At 46.9% G+C, this 19,605-nt stretch overlaps 1 protein-coding gene across 1 annotated transcript in view; it reads left to right on the top strand.

The window, feature by feature from the left end:
• CROCC2 (ciliary rootlet coiled-coil, rootletin family member 2) overlaps positions 1 to 19,605 on the top strand; it is a 163,324-nt gene that overhangs the window by 38,972 nt on the left and 104,747 nt on the right. The window contains exons 2-6 of the mRNA XM_043997894.1: positions 1,300 to 1,450; positions 2,430 to 2,575; positions 15,964 to 16,137; positions 17,330 to 17,413; positions 19,475 to 19,581. Coding sequence (XP_043853829.1) covers positions 1,300 to 1,450; positions 2,430 to 2,575; positions 15,964 to 16,137; positions 17,330 to 17,413; positions 19,475 to 19,581 — 662 coding nt within the window. The remainder of the gene's footprint in view (positions 1 to 1,299; positions 1,451 to 2,429; positions 2,576 to 15,963; positions 16,138 to 17,329; positions 17,414 to 19,474; positions 19,582 to 19,605) is intronic.

Raw genomic sequence — 19,605 nt, 5'->3', positions numbered from 1 at the left:
AAGATACCAGGCAAAAGGGCACTGAGGAAATCTACTTGTCAATTATAGACCATGTGGCCCCAGAACATTCCCTGGGCACCCAGAGACCTTGGGGGCATTTTTCAGGAAATAGGAGGGGAAGGAGGTTCCCTAGCCTCCAGCCTGGCTTTGCTTGTGCATGGGAAGGAAGGGGGAAGGAAGGAAGTGAGGGAGGGAGGGAGGGAGTAGAGAAGGGAGGGAGGAAAGAAGAGAGGAAGGAAGGGAGTAGAGAAGGGAGGGAGGAAAGGAGGGAAGAAGGGAGGAAAGGAGGAAGGAAGGAAGGAAGGAAGGAAGGAAGGAAGGAAGGAAGGAAGGAAGGAAGGAAGGAAGGAAGGAAGGAAGGAAGGAAGGGAGAGAGGGAGGCAGGGAGAGAGGAAAGAACAGAGGGAGGAAGAGAGAAAGGAAGGGAGAAATTACTTTTTAAGCATCTGCTATGTGCCAGGCACTCTGGTAAGTGGTAAACAAATATCTCATTTAATAATTTGTAAATTTATCTCATTTGCTAATTGGGAAGAAACCTGCTTTGTGGCCTCTGAGTCCACATAGGAACAAATTAGCTGCTTTTTGGTAGCTGTTTTGCAAAAAGCAAGCGGATCCTGCCTTTATCTCTCTTCTCTCTCCTACTCATCAGCTCCCTCCTCCCACATCTTCCCTGGTTCTGGGGAATGTCTAAAAGACCTCAGGCCCCAGCTGCCCCACCAGGACCCAGGACTCTAATCAGAGGATTGTGAAAATCGGGCTTCATTCCAGAGGAACCGCTTGGGGAATGAACTGCCTCCCCCTCTCCCCTAGTGCCTTCTCTTTGTTCTCTTCAGCAAGAACTAGTGGAAAGAATTTTCCATTTGGAGCTAGAGTCCTCTGCTCACATTCTGTCTCTGACACTTGCTGGTTGTGTGACCTTGGGCAAGTCACTTGACCTTTCTGTGCCTCGGTCTCCTTATCTGTAGAACAAAGATAGCCTCTGATGCCCCTGCCAGCTCTTTGGTCCTAAGAAGTCTCTTCTCTCTTCTTGGCATGTTTGTCCTCAGCTGTAGAATAAGGAATGGGATGAGGTGACCCCTGAAGTGACTTCTATCCCCAAATGTAAGATGCCCTTTCCCATTTGTGGTTGAGGCAGAGGTGAAAGGTGAGTCTTTGAAGAGGACACCGCTTAAGGCTCCAGTCAGAAGAAAGGGGTCCCTTTATAATGCAGGCACTGAGATCACCCTACTGAGCTCACTAGTCCTGGTGGCACATGGGAGGACTTGGCCAAACTAATGCTCTCTGGCCGACACTTTTCAGAAATTAGAAGACACCGTCCTGAGTCCAGAGGCCAAGAAAGAAGACAGAACCCTGACGGTCCAGGGCCAGGGTGGACGGACCTCGCCCACACCTGTCCCTGCCAGGATCCGGCAGATTGTGACTAGCAGTCTGGTGGAGGACCCCCTGCAAGGTAATAAGCGGGAGGTCTCCTGGGACACACCCTTCGGTACTCCACCATTCCACACTGACCGTTCCCCATCCTTCATATTCCATCTCTTATGGATGTCTTCGCTTGGGCAGGCCCCCATTCCTAGAACCCATTCCTCCCTCCAAACTCCTGCTTCATCAAACGCCAATCCCCCTTCAAGGCTCGCCCAAGAGCTGCCTTGTACTTAAGACCTGCCCCTCCCCTGCCAAACCACTCAGAACTTTGTATGTTTTTGTACTGACTTGTCTGTGGAAGCCCCTTGAGGGCAGGGCCTGGTTCATGGCTGTCCCCTGTTACACGTGGGTGCTTAAGAAATGCTTGTTGGATAGATGCAGAGTCGCTAAGGATTTCTTAAGCACCTACTATGTGCCAGGAAAATGAAAGAACGAGATCCTAGATTACAGGAAGGTTCCCATGAACCCACCGATGTAGCCAACCACATTGAAAACATGAACAAGGAAACAGAGGCAGCTCTGCAGATGGACAGTTTTCCTGGGATAGCCTTATGGGAGTTCCATTTCTCCTGCTCCAGCCAAATCTCCCTCCTGCACTGTCTTGCTGCTAAAACCTAACCCCATTAGCAAAGGAGAAAGGAAAAAAACCATCTCGTGTCAGTGGCCAATTTGGCAGGGGTCCGTTTGTTTTCATGTCTCTGCAGCCTTTGGAGAGGCCCCCAGGGAATCCTGAATCCCAGGCTGGGTCACGGTGGCTCCCCCCTCCCCCATTAGTCATTTCTGTTTGACTCATTCCTCTCCAGGCCCTCCAGACACACTTTTCCCCACCCCACCCTGACCCCCCGGAAACCCAAGACAAAGGCCTCCTGGCGGTAGCTGAAGCTCCCCCGCCCCACCCCCCCACCCCCGCAGGCAGAAGTCAGAAGTCTGTTCCTGCTTCAGGGGTCTGGATTCAAGGGTAGAACCACAGCACTACAGGAAGGCATCCACCTTTTCCCTGCCCTTAGGTCTCTGGGAAGTACCTTTGGGAGTGAGGGCGCGGGAAGAAAATCAGCTCTTGCAGGACGAACTCTCGAGGCTCGAAGACCTCTTGGCCCAAACCCGGGCTGAAAGGGACGAGTTTGCCAGCAAACACCATGCGGTCAGTGAAAGGGTAAGAACTCCCCAACTGAGATCTGTTATCACTCACTGGGAAGGAGGTTGGGGAGGGGGAGCTCTGTCCAACCACGTGTCTCCTCAGTCTGAAAGAGCCCTCAGAGCCCATTCAGGGCAACAGTCTTGTTGTTATTGTGGATGAAGAAGCTAAGGCACAGGGGCCCCCAAGGGAGGGGGGCTCCCTAAGGCTACATGGCTAATTCATGGCAGACCTCAGCCCAGTTCTCCTGACTCTTAGCCTAGTGTGCCATCCATCACACGTCAATGCCCCTGTATCTTTTGGGAATACATGTCAGCTATGCCTTTGGTTCGTCTTCAGATCACAGTAACTGGGGTTTGTCGGAGTGGGAAAAGCCTCCCTCTCCCCCTCTAGCTTAAGCCTGCATTTGTGACAAAGAAAACCCACGAAGCAAAAGATGCTTTTCAATGACTTTCTTGGAGTATAAACCCAGCAATGGACTTTCTGGTTCAAAAGATATGGATGTTTTTAGTCACTTTATTTGCATAATTCTAAATTGCTTTCCAAAATAGTTGTACCATGTCACAGCTTCACTAACAATGTATTAAGTGTGCCTATCTTTTCACAACTCCTTCAACATCGATTGTTACCATATCATGGGTCATTTTTGCTCACTGGTGACATATGAGATGAAATCTCAGGGTTGTTTTGATTTGTATATCTCTTATTATTAGAGATTTGTAGTATTTTTTCATTTTCAATATGTTTTTGTTTTTCTTTTGAGAACTGTTTATTTATGTCCTATTGGGGGAATAGCTATTAGTCATACAAATACATGCATATTTGTTTGTTGTTTATATATCTTACATACCAAAACCTTATCAGAGAAATTTTATGAAAAGATATTTTCCCATTCAACCTTTTCTTATACTAGACACATTAATGTTGTCTATGTGAAAGCTTTTTGATTTTAAGTAACCAAAGTTATCTATTTTATCTTTTGTGATTGCCTCTATCTCTTATTTAGTGATTATCTCTTAATCTTAGCTGTGAGAGGTACATAACCTGTTTTTTTATAATCTTTCTTGTAGTATGATCTTTAATATTAAGGTCATGTATCCATTTCAAACATATTGTGGAATGGAGTATAAGATGTTGGTCTAAGCCTCATTTCTAACAGACTGCTTTCCAGTTTTCCCAGCAGTTTTTATCAGATAGGGAGCTGTCTCCTAGTTAACTTACCCTTTCAACTGGATTATTGAGTTCTATTGTTTCTGAATCTCCCTTGTCTAATCTATTCCATTGACCCACTTCTTTATTCTTTAACCAATACCAGATGATTTTGATGACTTCTATTTAATAATATAGTTTTAAGTCTATAAGTACTATTCCCCTTTCTTCATCCTTGCTTCTTTTCATCAGTCCCTTGGCAGTCTTTTGTTTTCCCAAATAAATTTTGTTATTATCAAGCTCCCTTGGTAATTTGACTGATATATCATTAAAAGTATATATTGGGGGCAGCTAGGTGGTGCAATGGTTAGAGTACTGGCCCTGGATTCAGGAGGACCTGAGTTCAAATCCCGCCTCAGACACTTAACAATTACTAGCTGTGTGACCCTGGGCAAGTCACTTAACCCCAATTGCCTCATCCAAAAAAAAAAGTTTAAAAAAAGTATATATTAATTTTAGTAGTATCATAATTTTTATGATATTGGCACAACCTAGCCATGAGCACTGAATATATCTCCAGCTATTTAGGCTGTTCTTTATGTCTTTGTAACTGAGTCTATACAAGGCTTTTATGTGCTTTGGGAGATAGATCTCCATATATTTTAAGTGCTGTATAGTTATTTAGAATGGGATTTCCCTCTCTAGTATTGCTTTTTTGTATTCTGTTATAATCATATAGAAAGCCTTTTTGGGGGGGGGGGATTTAATTTGTAGCCTGCTACTCTGCTGAAGCTATTAATGATCTCATCTTTGCTGATTCCCTGGGGTTTTCCAAGTAAACCTTCAAATCACCAACAAACAGGAATAGTTTTATCTCCTCTTTACTTATCTTTATGCTCTTAATTCCTTTTTCTTGTCACATTACTATTGCTAGCATTTCCAGAACTATATTTAATAATAGTGGGGGGAGTGGGCATCCTCATTTTACTCCTGTATTTACTGGAAAAGGTTCTAGTGTAAAGTTCTCTCTAGTGAATTCTCTCATTGCATAAAATATTTGTTTTTGGCTTTAGATAGATGCTCTTTATGATATTAAAAATTTTAAAGTCCTATGACTATACTCTGTAAAATTTTTGGCATAAAAGTGTTATACTTTTTAAAAGACTTTTTCTGTATCCATTAAGATGATCACTTGGTTTGGGATATTTGTGTTTTTCTTATGATTAATTATTTTTTACCCTAATGTTTAAACTGTCCTTTCAATCCTGGTATAAACCCTTCTTGATTATAATGAGTAAGTTCTTGGGGAAATTGCTGTAGTTTGTTTGATGAGATATTGTTTAAAATGTTTGACTCAATGTCCACTAATGATAGTGTCCTATGGTTTTCTTTCTGCATTTTATCTTTCCCTGGTTTAGGTATTAAGACCATATTTTTTTTTCTCATAAAAGGATCCTGGTAGGTTCATTATTTTTCAATTTTTAAAAATAATAAGGTTCTTCCCCCCATCCCCCATTTTGGTGGTTTCTTTACAGTTTTATTTACTTCCTTTTCTGAGATTAAGTTATTTAAGATCTCTGTCTGGTATTCTAGTTTGCATATTTCATATTTTAAAGGTATTCCTCTATTTCTTTTTTGTTCTATGTTTTCTGGTTATTCTTTTTATTTCTTCTGGGTTTGCTGTTATTTTACCTTGATCATTTGCTATTTTATTGATTTGATTTTTTGCTCTCTTCTTTTTAATTAGATCAGCTAATTAGATAAGATAATTTAATTAAATTAGCTAATTAGATTAGATAATATTTTCTTAGTCTCTTCAAAAAAGTTTTTAGTTTTATTTATTATTTCTGTGGAGTTTTAAAAATTTCTAACTTATTTCCTTTTTAACTTAGTATCTCCTCTTTTGTGCTTATTTTAGGTTTGTTTAATTGTTGATTTTCTCATTTTTAAATGCACATTTAGCTAATCATCTCTTTTTTTGTTAATGTATGATTCTAAAGATATTATGTTCTTCTTGAAGACTGCTCTAGCTGCATCCAAGAAATTTTGGTATATTGCTTCATTATTATTTTCTCAACATAGTTATTCATTGCTTCTGTGATTTGTTCTTTGACTGACACATTAATTAAGATTTCACTGTTAAGTCTACATTTGGGTCCACATCTTTTGTTTGTGGTCCCTGAACCAATTTCTAATCTTATTTATTTATGGTTTGTAAAGAATGAATTGGCTATTTCTGCCTTTTTACATTTTTTGCAAGATCTCTGTCCCCTAGTACATGGCCAATTTTTGTAAAAGTTGTATGTGGTGCAGAGAAATATGGATATTCCTTTGCTGTTCCATTTAGGAGAAGGAATAATCTTTAAACTCTTATTCTCCAGAAATTTATGTTCCATATTTACCTTTTATTTATTAGACTTGTCTGAAACTGATAGAGGGATATTGAAGTTATCTGTCTTTGTTGTTAACCTGCTTGTTGTGCCCCATACAAAATAATACACTTCTTGTCTCTCCATTCACACAACTTGAAACAGGTCATCACCACCCTTTGCCTTAACTATTGCAATAGCCCACTAATTGTCTCCCTGATCCATGTATTTCTCTAATCCAAAGTATCCTCTACTCACTGATAAGGCCATTTTTCTAAAGCAGAGGCCTAACCTATGAGTTCCAGGAATTTACTATTACCTCCATGATCAATTATAAAGTCCTCTATTTGGCATTTAAGGTTCTTCATACTCTGACCCTTCCTACCTTTGTACCTTATTGCACTTTACTGCAGGCAGCTAGGTAGGTGGATAGAGAACTGGGCTGGGAATCAGGAAGATTCATCTTCGTGAGTTCAGATCTGGCCTCAGACATTGGCTATGTGACCCTGAGCAAGTCATTGAACCCTGTTTGTGTCAGTTTCCTCATCTGTAAAATGGGCTGGAGAATGAAATGGCAAACCACTCCAGTATCTCTGCCAAGAAAATGCTCTCTTCATCTCTGCCTCCTCCTAGTGTCCCTGCCTTTCTTCAAGACCTTCTACAGGAGGCTTTTCCTGGAACCTCAGTGGCTAATGGCTTCCCCTCTCGGATCAGCATCCACTCATCTGGACTGTGCACTGGGGAGTGGGATATAGATGATGAGACCTCGAAGGATACTGAGAAGGACTGGACTGAGGTGGGGAGGACCCTGATGAAGCCCTGTCACCAAAACCTGGAGAACAGAGAATGTAGAAGATGAAGATCAGCCCATACTTGCAAAGGTGTGGAGACCATCCATATCACAGTCTATCCTGGCAGGTCATCTCTTCTCCTGGCTTTTGGAAATGGAAGGCTCCAGGAAGATCTGCTTCCCGATGTGCCCTCAGATAGCTCAAGTAGCAAAATGATTTGAGCCACTTTCTGAGACTTGCTGGTACAGTGGGGAAGGATGAATGGCTGTGTTGTTCTGGAAGGCTCCATCTCTTAGAAGGCCACGACACTGACCCACTGGAAGACCCAAGACTCCCACCTAGGAGAGAAGTCATTGTGAATCTGACCCACTGGGCTCTCTCCTCCACCCTGCTATTGGGAGCCATCAACTGATCTCTCTAAAGTTCTGAATAAGTCCCTGTGTCAAGCCCTCTTCATACCCCAGATGGCCTCCCTCCTGCCAGTATCTGCTGCTAGGGGCTGCCAGGGACAATCTTCAGGGGTCCATATGAAGGAAGCCCAGAAGGAGGCTAAGTGGTTATGAAGCCAGGGACCCTTCTAAAGGAGTTTGTCCCTGGCAACATGCTTTCTCTAATACTTCATTTATTAAACATCTGTTTTCTGTCAGGCATTGTGCTTAGCTGCTGGGGATACAAATGTAAGAAAAAATAAAAGACATGAAAAGGAAAGAAAAAGAGAAAACCCCTGCTCTCAAGGGGAGATTGTTATCTCCATGTTATAGTTGAAGAAACTGAGGCAGAAGGAGGTTAAATGACTGGTCCAGGGTCACACAGCTAGTAAGTAACTGAGACCAGATTTGAACTCGGATCTTCCTGATTCCAGGCCTAGCACTCTATCCACCAGGATACCTGGCTGTGTCATTAACCCAGCCTTTGCCGCATCTCCATGACCTTCCACCCATGACAGGATGGGTATTTCTGATAAGAAAAACACTCCTTGATTCTCAGCAGTTTCTCAAGCATCCTTTGAAGAAAGATCTGGTTTGGGGAGCTGAGGTTACCATTTATCCTCTCTGCCCTCCCTGCACCTCCTCCTCCCCTCTTCCACAACATCTTTGGTTTTTAGCTTGCCAACAAAGGAATCCCGACCTCAGTTCCTGGTACCAAGGGTATCTTCCTGGTCCTGGAATAAAATATCACCCAGAGTGGGAGGATTTTGGGAACTGGGTCCTGTGAGAATAAAAGCCACAAGAATCTCACAAACAGATTACTAAGCTTTATGAGTCAGAGATCTGGACTCATACATGAGATACATGGACTATGGAAATCGGACTTAGGAGACCCAGCAATGGAGAAGACACATGGATGTATGGGAAATGGGATGGGAAATGCAGTTGGACTGATAGGATTCAATAGGTTTGGAATAGACAGGATTGGAGACGGTCGGCTGCTGGAGATGGATCTCAAATCTCTGATGGAACACAGAAGAACAAAAAGAGGATGGGACTTGGCATCAGGAGACCTGGACTCAAATTCAGGCCCTTTCATTTCCCAGCTGTGTAACCACAGACAAGTCCCTTACCCAACCTCTGTGGACCCCAGGGACCTGCTCCCTCAAAGACATTTTCACTCTCCACCTCAAAGGCAGTTTCAAGGAAAAAGCTTCTTTGATATCAAATCTTCCTGTATGATTGTGAGTGGTCATCATTGTGACCCAGACTTTCTATGAGCATGACAATTCCTTTTTGACCTTGGGCCTAAGAAGATGGGTAGAAACAAATATTGTTGAAGCAGCCCCTGAATTAGAAGGGAGAAAGGAAGAGAATTTTCTTCTAGAGATGTGGCAGACAGTCATCGTGAACAGGGTTAAATTGAATGGGTGGCAGCCCCAAAGAGCTAAGGTAACAATAACAAAGGAGATTCAACAAGCATTTATTAAACCCCTACTATGTGCAAGGCACAGCTCTGCCCCTGGGGATGCAGAGCTGAAATGCTACCCAGCCTCTAAATTCAAAGAACTTCCACTTTCCTTGGTGAAAGAATGTGTACAGCATGGAAACAAGAAACTGCCAGAATGGAGAGAACACTGGCTCTGGAGTCAGAGAACCTGGGTTCAAATCCTGTCTTTGATACAGTAAACATGTATTAAGCACCTACTGTGTACTAGGCTAAGCACTGAGGATACAAAATGAGGCAAAATACAGTCCCAACTCAAGGAGCTCACAGTTTAATAATACTTACTAGCTATGTATCCTTAGGGGACTCGGTAGGCTCTGGAGAACTTCCAGTTCTAGATCTATAACTGTAATTCACTCTTGATTCTCTGGGCCTCAGTTTCCTTATCTTTAAAATAAGGTCCTCCAAGGTCCCTTAGCTTTAGCCGTAGGCTCTTATGATCTCAAAATAAGAGGATGTAGAGTGTGGTAGGAGCAAAGGGGAGCTCCAGGCCATGTGCACCAGGACAATCTGAGGAGGGAGAGGAAGGACATTTTCTGCTGGGAGAAATCAGGGAGGGCTTCCTGCAGGAAGAGGTCCCTGAGCTGAGCTTTGAAAAAAAGAGGATACTAAAATTTAGAGGTGAGGAGGCAGGGGGAGCAGAATGCACGTGGACACAGAGGCAGGAGGTCAAGAGCAGCTGCCAGTAGGTAGGTCAGTTTGGCTGAACACAGAGTGGGAGAAGAGGAAGATGTCCCCAAATCGGGTAAAGTTGGGGAGGGCTGAGGGATCCATCAGCACCCCACTGAAGCTCTGTGAGCAGGGGGTAACAGACAGTGCCCTTCTGACTCAGCTCTCCAGCTTGGGTGTGCGTTAGTGCCTTTCTCACACACTACTGACCAGTCAGACTATCACTGTTCTTCCCAAACAAGCTCTCATCTCCCTTCGCTGTCCTTTACACCTAGAAGGTTCTCCACCACCACCTCATAGGATCCCATAGTTCCTTCAAGACACAAAACAAACAAAGCACAGCCTTCTACAGGAAACTCCCTAAGAGTGTCCTGTCCTCCCCCTTTCTTATTGTTCAGTCATGTCTGACTCTCTGACCTCACTGGGGGTTTTCTAGGCAGAGATACTGGAATGGTTGGCCATTTCCTTCTCCAGCTCATTTAACAGGTGGGGAAACTGAGGCAAACAGGGTCAAGTGACTTGCCCAAAATCACACAGCTAGTAAGAGTCTGAGGCCAGATTTGAACTCAGGAAGACGAGTCTTTCTGGTTCCCAGCCCAGGGCTCTCTCCACTGTGCCATGCAGCTTTGCCAAGAAAACCCCAAATGGGGTCATGGAGGTTAACTGAACAACAATAACACCTTCCCCAGTAAAAGCAATGAATTGATCTCAATCACAGACTTTAGTTTTGATCAGTCAGAGGCTTTAGACTAAGTTTGAAAAGTCCTTGGGACTGAAGTGATGCTGTACCGGAATCTGCTCTTATACACTGAAGAAACTTGACATCTATAAGTGTTCAAGCTAGTCAGAACTGGGTCGTTTAAGAAGTTGGAGCAAGCTTGGAATTCCAGCCAAACCTCTTGAAGAAAAGCCACATGGGAGGAAGGGAGGGCCTCGGCTCCAGCCTCAGCCCCCCACTTTGGCTAGAAGAAAGCCTTGTGAGCTGGACCAGAGCATCTTGGACCTCTCATCTTCCCATCCCACCCCAGTGGCATCCCCAGATCAGCTGACAGAAGGAAGGGTCTGCGCGGGGAGCCAGGAGCAAATGGGATGCAGACTTGTGGGTCCTCAAGGAGGACCCAGGCAAGGAAGGCATACTGTGCGTTAGTCAGACCTTTCTGAGCACCCCAAGACTGGGAGAAAAGGCCCTTCAGCCAAGAGGAGCTGGGAATCATCCCTTTGTACAGGTACCCACTGGCCCTCAGACTCTATACTCTGTATGTCAGTAACTTTGGACCCAGTGTTTCCTACCACCAGCTCCTACTGTGCCGCCTCATTAAATACCGATTTCTAAAAGCTACTAGGTGGTGCTGTAAATAGCGCTGGGCCTGGAATCAAGAGGACCGGGGGGAGAAAAAAAAAACAAAAAAAAAAAATTTTTTTTTAAAAGAGGACCCAAGTTCAAATCCAGTCTTGGCTACTTCTTAGCTGTGTGACCCTGGGCAAGTCACTTTACCCTATTTGCCTCAGTCTTCTCAGCTGTAAAATGAGCTGGGGAAGGAAATGCAAACCACTCCAGTGTCTCTGCCAAGAAAACCCCAAGTTGGGTCACAAAGAGTTTGACATGACTGAAATGACCAAACAACTACAAAGCTATGGAAAGCTGGATAACTCACATGATTCTCAATTGATGATCTTAGGGTGGGGGGCTCAAGCCAATGGCATTAGAGAATCCCTGGCTCTCTGGAAATGCCGCTACTCTTGCTCTGGGACCTGAGACAGTTAGGAGAAAGGTGCTCAGAGCCTATGATATGAACTACATTTATCTACGTATAAATACTATGTTCCTTGAGGCCAGGACTAATGCATTTATGTCTCCATACCCTCATCTACCATAATGTCAGACACCTAGTAGGTGCTTATTGATTGATCGATTGCCTTGGGAAGAGTATTTTGGAATTTGGATTGAATATGGGAGAGCTGGGAGGTAAGGAGACCAAGGATGAGTCAGTCCACTTACAATTGTCCAAGAAAAAAGGAGGTGAGGACCCAACGGCAGAGAAGTGATACATGAATCAATGAGAGCAAATGAGGTCAACCAAGAAGAGTATGTAGGGAGAACAGGAATGACAGCCCAGGAGGGGCCCCTGGCTTCCTGCTTCCTCCCTGCTTCTGCCCAAACAGGGCCCTCAACTCTGGCTTCAGCTCTATGTCTTCTCATCGATTTGGGCAATTCGTTTTGAATTACAGAATCATAGGATTTAGAAGTAGAAATGGCATTATAGAGTACGTCGTCTCCCACCCTCCTTTTATAGAGATAGAGACGAGCCTAAAGAAGGAAAGCAACATGCTCACATAGTAAATCACATAGAAACTTGTTTTTAATCTCTCCTGAAACTAAGTCTTAGACAGAAGCTAAATAGGTGTTCGCAGAGAAGATCCGGGAGGCAGCCAAAGGGGCTTCCCAGCATCCTACACCAGGAAGCTTGGATGTTAGGTTGGTGATAATGACCCTTTCCACAGTCACAAGGAGTTTTGAGGATCATGAGTGCTCAGAGCCTGGACCAGGGGCCCCTTGCCACTCTACCCACCCCCCTCACTGGCCAGAGAGCCTGGACCAGGGGCCCCTTGCCACTCTACCCACCCCCCTCACTGGCCAGAGATCCTGGACCAGGGGCCCCTTGCCACTCTATCCACCCCCCTCACTGGCCAGAGATCCTGGACCAGGGCCCCCCTGCCACTCTATCCAGCCCCCTCACTGGCCAGAGAGCCTGGACCAGGGGCCCCTTGCCACTCTATCCAGCCCCCTCACTGGCCAGAGCCTTTCTGGAGAGCCCGGTCTGACGGGGCCCGCAGAATAGAGCCCTAATCCCTGGAGGAACGAGGAGGTTCATAGGCTCACAGGCTGCAGCTCAAAGGGGCCTTAGGGGCCTCATCTTACAGATGAGGAAACTGAGGCCCAGAGAAGTGAGCTAACATCACACAGAGAATAGTGACTAGGGCAGCACTTGAACTCAGGTCTTCCTAATTCTGAGTCCAGCACTCTCTCCTCTAGATCCTGGGGTGGTTAGTAAATAATTTGGCTGATTAATCATCACTCAGGGAGAAATAGGATACAGAAAGAGGAGACTGGGGTCCAGGAAGACCATGTCTTCTATAACTCTGACCAGGGACAGAGTGGCCCCCTGAAGAAGACGGCTTGAAAGATTTCTATGGCACCAGGCCATGGGATCACAAAGCCAGAGAGGACCTGGGACATGTCATGTGCAGCCCCCCCTCACGTTTCATAGGGGAAGAAAGTGAGACCCCAATAGCAGTGTTTAGTCTAGAGAAAGACATGGTTTTGATCCATAAGAATTCGAGGGACAGTCCTGTGGAGAGCAGATTGGACCTTGTTCTGCCGTCAGAGGGCAGAAGGAGCCAGGAGGGGACACCGCAAATGTCGGTCGTCAGTCAGCAAGAACCCACTCTGTGCCTGGCACAGTGTTAAGTGCTCGGCTACCCAGAGCAGTGAAAACAGGGGTGCCTGCCCTCCAGGAGTGCGTGTTCTAATGAGGGAGACAATAAGCTATGCCCCCAAAACACAGTCGCAGGACAAATGGGAGGTGGTCTCAGAGGAAGGTGCAGGAATGAAGGAAGATGGAATAGCACTAGGACAGAGTGGAGGATTTCAGCTGTGCCTCAAAGGAGGCATTCACATGAGAGAAAGCTTTCTGCCCATTGGACAGGCGCAGATGCCAGGGGCCAGCCTGAGGGGCTGGGCTCGCTCTTTAAGCAATTTGGATGACCCTTGGGGGGTGCATAAAGGGGAATCTTGGTCAGGTCTGGACTATATCGAGAGACTACATAGAAAATGGTGTCTTCCTTATAGATGAAGAGAACAGGGTTCAAGTTGGTCTTGCTCCTGACCCCAGCACGAATGTCCAGGGTGCGCTGTAGCAGAAAGCTCAGAGTCAGGCCTTCTGCTCCTGTTGAGAAAAGCTCTCCTGTGCACGTGCTCCCCAATACAACAGTTGCCTTCTGCTCTTCCACCAGCATCCACCAGCCAACCATTCCCACCGTTGTCCAGCCAGGAACTGGCTCTGGCCTTCACGGGCTGATGAATCTTTCCTGTTTATCTCCATGGGCTATCTCAGAGGGGCAACGGAGCTATTAAACAAAGAAAAAAAAATCCTTGGGCTTTGAGGTCACTGCCACACAGATTAATTTTTAATTTAGCAAGCCTTCCGATTAATTTGTTCACATACTTTCCGTCCCCCTTCCAGTTGCTGGTGTTTCTGAATCATGGGTTGGCATATGAGTGGCCGGAAAATGCCTTTGGCCATTCCCTCAGCTACCAGGATGTCTCTGGGCTTTGGCAGCAATTTCTCATGAGGGTGAAAACAAGGGAATGGTACAAGGGAGCATGGAGAACGTGCTGGACCTCACTAGAGAAAGGACTATGGCAGCCAAGGCCGGCACCCCACAGAGTGCTCTGACCTGGCTGGGGAATTTCATTGTTCTGCTCTTACAGGCAGCAGGCAGCTGGGCCTTGGCAGAGGGAAGACCTGGGTTCAGATCTTGCCTCAGATGCTCCCTTACTATAAGGGCAAGTCTCTTCCATCTCTCTGAGTCCCTGTTTCATCACCTGTAACATGGGAATCCTGGTAACTACAGGAGAATGACAGATTTAGAACAAAAATGGACCTTAGGATAGATCATCTAGCCCCATCCTCTCATCATTTTGGAGATGAGGAGCCAGTGGCTGAAGAGGTTCAACTCTGTACTCAAGGTCAGATGGGTAATGTCTTGAATTGGGCTAGGACACAAGCTCACATGTTCTCACTGCTGCAGCTTCCTCCCACCTCCCTCTGACCCACTACCTGTGGGGGGATGAAATGAGAGAATGGAAATCAACTACCATGGAACATTTAGTATATTCTGAAAAAAACCAAAACTATGTAACCGAAACTCAGTTTCATTTAAAATCCACTTTTCTTTATAGATCAAAATGTTCATATTTGTTGATTTTCTTTCTTTTTTTTTTTTTGGTGAGGTAATTGGGGTTAAGTGACTTGCCCAGGGTCACACAGCCAGTAAGTGTTAAGTGTCTGAGGCTGGATTTGAACTCAGGTACTCCTGACTCCAGGACCGGTGCTCTATCCACTGTGCCATCTAGCTACCCTATATTTGTTGATTTTTAAAAGTTTATATATTTTTTAAAGTGTATAATTAAAAAGAAAATCGAAAAAATATACCAAGAATTTGGCAAATTTTAATCATGGGATCATAGATTTACAGCTGGAGGAGCCTTAAATGCTGTCTGGTGCAGCCCCCTTATTTATCGGATCAGGAAAGAGAGGCCGTAGCAGTTAAGTGACTTGCCCAAGGTCACACGGGTAGGAAACACTAGAGCCAGGATTTGAACTCAGGTCTTCTGACTTCAAATCCAGGGGGTTTTCCCCTGGACCACACTTCTCTCCTTGGGCACCTTTATAAAAAAAATTGTATCTACCTCCATTTAATCTTATCAGGAATTGGTTGTCTCAGTCACTGTCTACTCAGTGGATACTAACCTGAATATTTTACTCCCCATCCTCATTCATGGTTTTGTCTTCCTTCACTCTGGATGTGGTTTCTTCTTTAGCTCCCTGCTGAATTAGCTTAGTGTAGATTTGATTGTGATATACACAGATCACATAACGAGATATCTCTACATATGACAATTACAGATCTCTCTCTATCTCCAGCTCTATATTTCTGTACATTGCTGTATCTATATATCTCTGTTACAGTGGAATCTGCAATAGACTAACCAATGCATGTGTATATTTAGATATGTAATCGTGGGAGCGTTTGTCTGTGGGATATGTGTGCATATGAAATATGTATATTCATGTGAACATGACATCATCATGCATGTATATGTACACACATACACAGATGTGCAGACACACATCAAACAGGAGCCTGGTCCCGGAGTCTCAAGCTGCAAGGGGCTGGTCCAACACCCTCACTTTACACATGAGGACACTGAGGCCCAGCTACCTCTCCTCTCCCTGGCTGTCATCCACAGTGCACAGAGGTGTCCCATAAGCCACCCTGCCCCAGGTCTACTCCCGGGCCTCTGGAGCCATGACCTCCCTTGGCTCGGCTGCAAGGACGTCAGCATCACCTCTGGCTGCTGCCAACCCTTGGACATGTTCCCTGACTGCCCAGGCCCACAGGAAATGCCTGCTCGCTAATTCGATCGGTCACACACATTTCCACAGTCTGAGGCACATTTTCCTATGTGGGCTTTGCAGAGTGAGAGCAGCTCTGCCCTCTTCCCAAATGACCAGGGATGCCTCCCCCTCCCCCTCCCCGGCCTGCCCGGCCCCCTGAGATGCCTGGGGCCTCCCTGGGGGTCTGTGGGGAGAAGGGGGTTTCTCTGTGGCCCAGTGCCCCTGCAGCCTCTGGTGTTCCCCGGGGATGGCATTCCTCAGCTCAGGAAGAGCAGGGGTCCGGGTCTTCCAAGGTTCCCTGCTCTTTTCAGCTGGACAGGGCGCTGAGTGTGGAAGCTGCACAGAGGGAGGGAGAAAGCAGTCCCACCATCTGGGAAATGAAGCGCAGGCTGGAGGGGGCCGAGAGGGCCAGCCGGCAGAAGCTCCAGGCCTACCAGGAAGGGCAGCAGCGACAGGCCCAGCTGGTCCAGAGGCTGCAGAGCAAGGTAAGGGTGTGGGGCAGCACCTCCTCCCAGCACTGCCCAGAATGATCGAACGGCAGAATCTGAAGGGACTTCCCAGGTGATCTCCCCCCAAGCCACTCACTGTAAAGATGGGGAAACAGAGGCACAGGTAGATGAGGTTCCACTGCAGACCTCAGTGAACAAAGGAAACTGCCCCCCCAGGCTTTGGCCTAGGGAAGGGAGCCCCGGGGGCCTTATGTGGGGCCTTGAATGCCACCCTTGGAGACAGGACAGAGGCCCAGACCTGCTTCAAACATTTGCTTGGGCAAGAGAGGACAGATAACTCTCCGGGCCTCAGTTTCTCCCCCTGTACAGTGAGGACTTTGGACCTGAGAGCCCCAAGGTCCTCTCCAGATCTAACCTGCCCTGCGATCCAGCCGCTGAGATCACAGCTTCTCCCATTTGTTCTGCCTCTGTGGCACGAAGAGCCTGGCATGCCTGCCAGTGTGGGCAGCCTCTGCCCCTTCGGCCTTTCCTCTGTCCTGTCTTGTTCCTTTTCTTTTATGGGCTGTCCCCACCAGAATATAAGCTCCCTGAGGTCAGGGGCTGTCTAATGTTTTCCATTCATAGGCCCCCAGCTTATTAGCCTGGTGTTTGGCACATCACAAGTGTTTCCAAATGCTTCATTCATTTTCCAGCCACCCCTTACAAACCATCCACCCCATTTCCATAGTGAGCACCAGGCTTGCTTGTTAATTCTACTGATGGGCCCTTTCAGGGGGCTACAATTTCTGATTGGGGAATCAGCAGAAGAGATCAAAGCCCTGTCCTTCCTTTTCCTCCTCACTTGGTCCTGCCTTTCTTATGTGTGTTTTTTTTTATCCTAAATCCAGAGCCAAAAGTGGGGTGGGGCAGCTGAAGCTTTGCTTCAAGTTGTCACCCCGAAAGGGGAGAAGAGGGGCATGTTCTTCCAACAGGCCAGCCTTGGACCAGCTTCCCCCCACCATTGAGCCCCACCTTCCCCCATCTTGTGGGTTTTGGGGGACGGTGTAGAGCGGGGTGCCTAGGGCCAGACTCTAGTGGATAGGCCCTCCCCAGGAGAATACTCCTCTGCATCGCATCTCCCACGGTGTTCTCTCCAACCTCCCAACTCAACAGAACTGCCTCCCCCCCTCCCCCTCCCTGTCTCCGCCCCCATGTTTCAGCCCCTCCCCCTCGCTCTTCCCCACCTCAGGTACTGCAGTACAAACAGAAATGTGGGGAGCTGGAACAGAGGCTGATGGAGAGAACAACCGAAAGTGAGCACCAGAAGATGATGGTCAGTGGGCGTGGGAACCTCAGGTGGCCCCAGCCACATCCAGCGGCCCCAACCCTGCCCCTCCCAGCCCCTCTCAGGCCCGAGTGCATCGGGGTGACCTATCAACACCTTCCACTAGTGATAAATAAGGGCGGCAGCAGGGGCTGACATTTAAGTCTGCGGAGAGCTTTTCCAACATTATCTCACCAGAGCCTGCCTTACAAAAACCCTGTGAGAGAGAGGTAGGGCCTGCAGGTATTTTACAGATGGGGAAACTGAGGCTCGGGCTTGCCCACGGTCACTCCAAACGTCTCTTTTTGCACCGCAGTGCCAGGGCGGAGGAATAGCGAGGAGGAAGGCTAGAACAGCTGGTGCGAGTCCGGGTCAGAACTCGAACCCGAGTCTTCCTTACTCGGAGGCGGACGCCCATTCTCACTCCAAGTCCAGTGCGCAGGCCTGTCCGAGGTTCCTGATGGAGCAGGCTAATCTGGTTACGCTCAGCCCCAGAAGTGACAGGATGAGCCCGGGGCGCGGAACCCTAGGTTCAACAGGGCACTTGCGTGTCAGTTCCTCCAGGACCCACCGTCTGTGTTTAATCATCCCTCTTTGGCAGCGGGCCTAACCCAGTGGAATACCCGTTACAAATCGCGCTCCCCGGGGCATTTCCGCACTGTGCGCCTGTTCTCACCCGCTGAAGCTGCCATATGTGGCTCTCTCAGATGCTTTTGCACAAGCCCCGTCTAAGGGACTCCCATAACATCTCACACAACAAAGAGAAAGTATCCCCGGGGCGACGCTGAAGCCCCTTGCCCCCCCACCCCACCCCCGGCGCTATTGCTGCAGCTGAGGGGTGACTCCCGACTCAGGTCTCTCTCTCTCTCTGACAAATTCACTCTGACACCCCGTAACTTCTCAGCACCTCAAATTCTGTGCCCCAGTAGATGAGAACAAGCGCTCCAGGGAAGCCCCCCTCCTCCTGGCCGGCAGCACCCCAGCACTGGGCTTGCCGAGGGCTATGAGGCATTTGCCCATGGGTCCTGGGGTCAACCCGCAGAGCAAAGCATCAAACCAGCTCCCAGAAGGAATAGATTTTTCTGAATTACAAATTCCAGAAATGTTTTTCTTTTAAGAAAAGAAGCATGGTGTGATGGGAATAGCCCTGTCTAGAGACTCACTAGCGGTTTGACTATTGAAAAGTCATGGAACCTCTTTGATCTCCAGGTTTCCCATTATAAAATGGGCATCAAACAGACTGAGACCGTCCCTTTCTCATTGCTGGATGCTGTTCCTCTCTTAATGCGCAGTATGGCTCTGGTGATGTGCTTGTCTGCCATGTCCTATCATTGACTTAGCTTGAACTGGAAGGTCACTGAAACCCCCAGATCCTTTGCAGACAGTTTCTGACCCTACCTCCCCTTCTTACACTGGTGCAGGTGATCTTTTGACTCCATGTGTAAAATTTTACATTTATCTTTTATTTCACCCAGTCAGATTCCATCCAACATTCTAGCCTCTCAAAATCTTTTGAGATCCTGACTGTCATTTACTTGTACTTGTGTACACAAGAGGTTACTTGCTAGACTTGGTACCCAGAAAGACCTGGGTTCAAATTCCACCTCTAACACTGTGTCACCCTGGGCAAGTCATTGGCGTTCAGTGACCCTCGGTTTTGTACTCTGCGAAGTGGAGATCATAGTAACTGTATTACCTATTTCACAGTCTTGTTAGGAGGTTCATCAGAGAAAATGTATGCAGGGCACTATATACACTAGTTAATATTATTAATTCAACTATATGTCAGCCACAATGCGTCACTAATTTACTTGACCCTTAATTAAAAGGCTTCCTGGACTCATAGCAGTGAAGTGTTAATACACTATCTGGCTGTGTCTCAAAACAGCCATCAGAGGTGTCTTTGGGAAAGTGATATAGATCGTTCTGTCTACCTGAATGTCTTAGTATTAACCTCCTCTCTGACGGGAGAGCCCTCCCTCCAGGATCCAGAGCTTGAGCTCTCGCCAAGGATTCTGGGATTGTCGGCCATCCTGCAACCTTGTCCTTTCCTCCATACACTCCTCCCAGATGCAGACCAGGCTCCAATCTGCAGAACTGCAGCTGCGCCGATCAGAACATGACTACAATTCAGATTTGGATGAAGCCCTCACTCGACTAGAAGAAGAAGAACAGAGGTGAGCCTCTGGCTGCTTGAGGGG

Source organism: Dromiciops gliroides, chromosome 3 (genome assembly GCF_019393635.1).
Source record: "Dromiciops gliroides isolate mDroGli1 chromosome 3, mDroGli1.pri, whole genome shotgun sequence".
Classification (NCBI taxonomy): Eukaryota; Metazoa; Chordata; class Mammalia; order Microbiotheria; family Microbiotheriidae; genus Dromiciops; species Dromiciops gliroides.
Note: the sequence above shows the minus strand (reverse complement) of the source record. Positions and strands in the feature narration are given on the sequence as shown.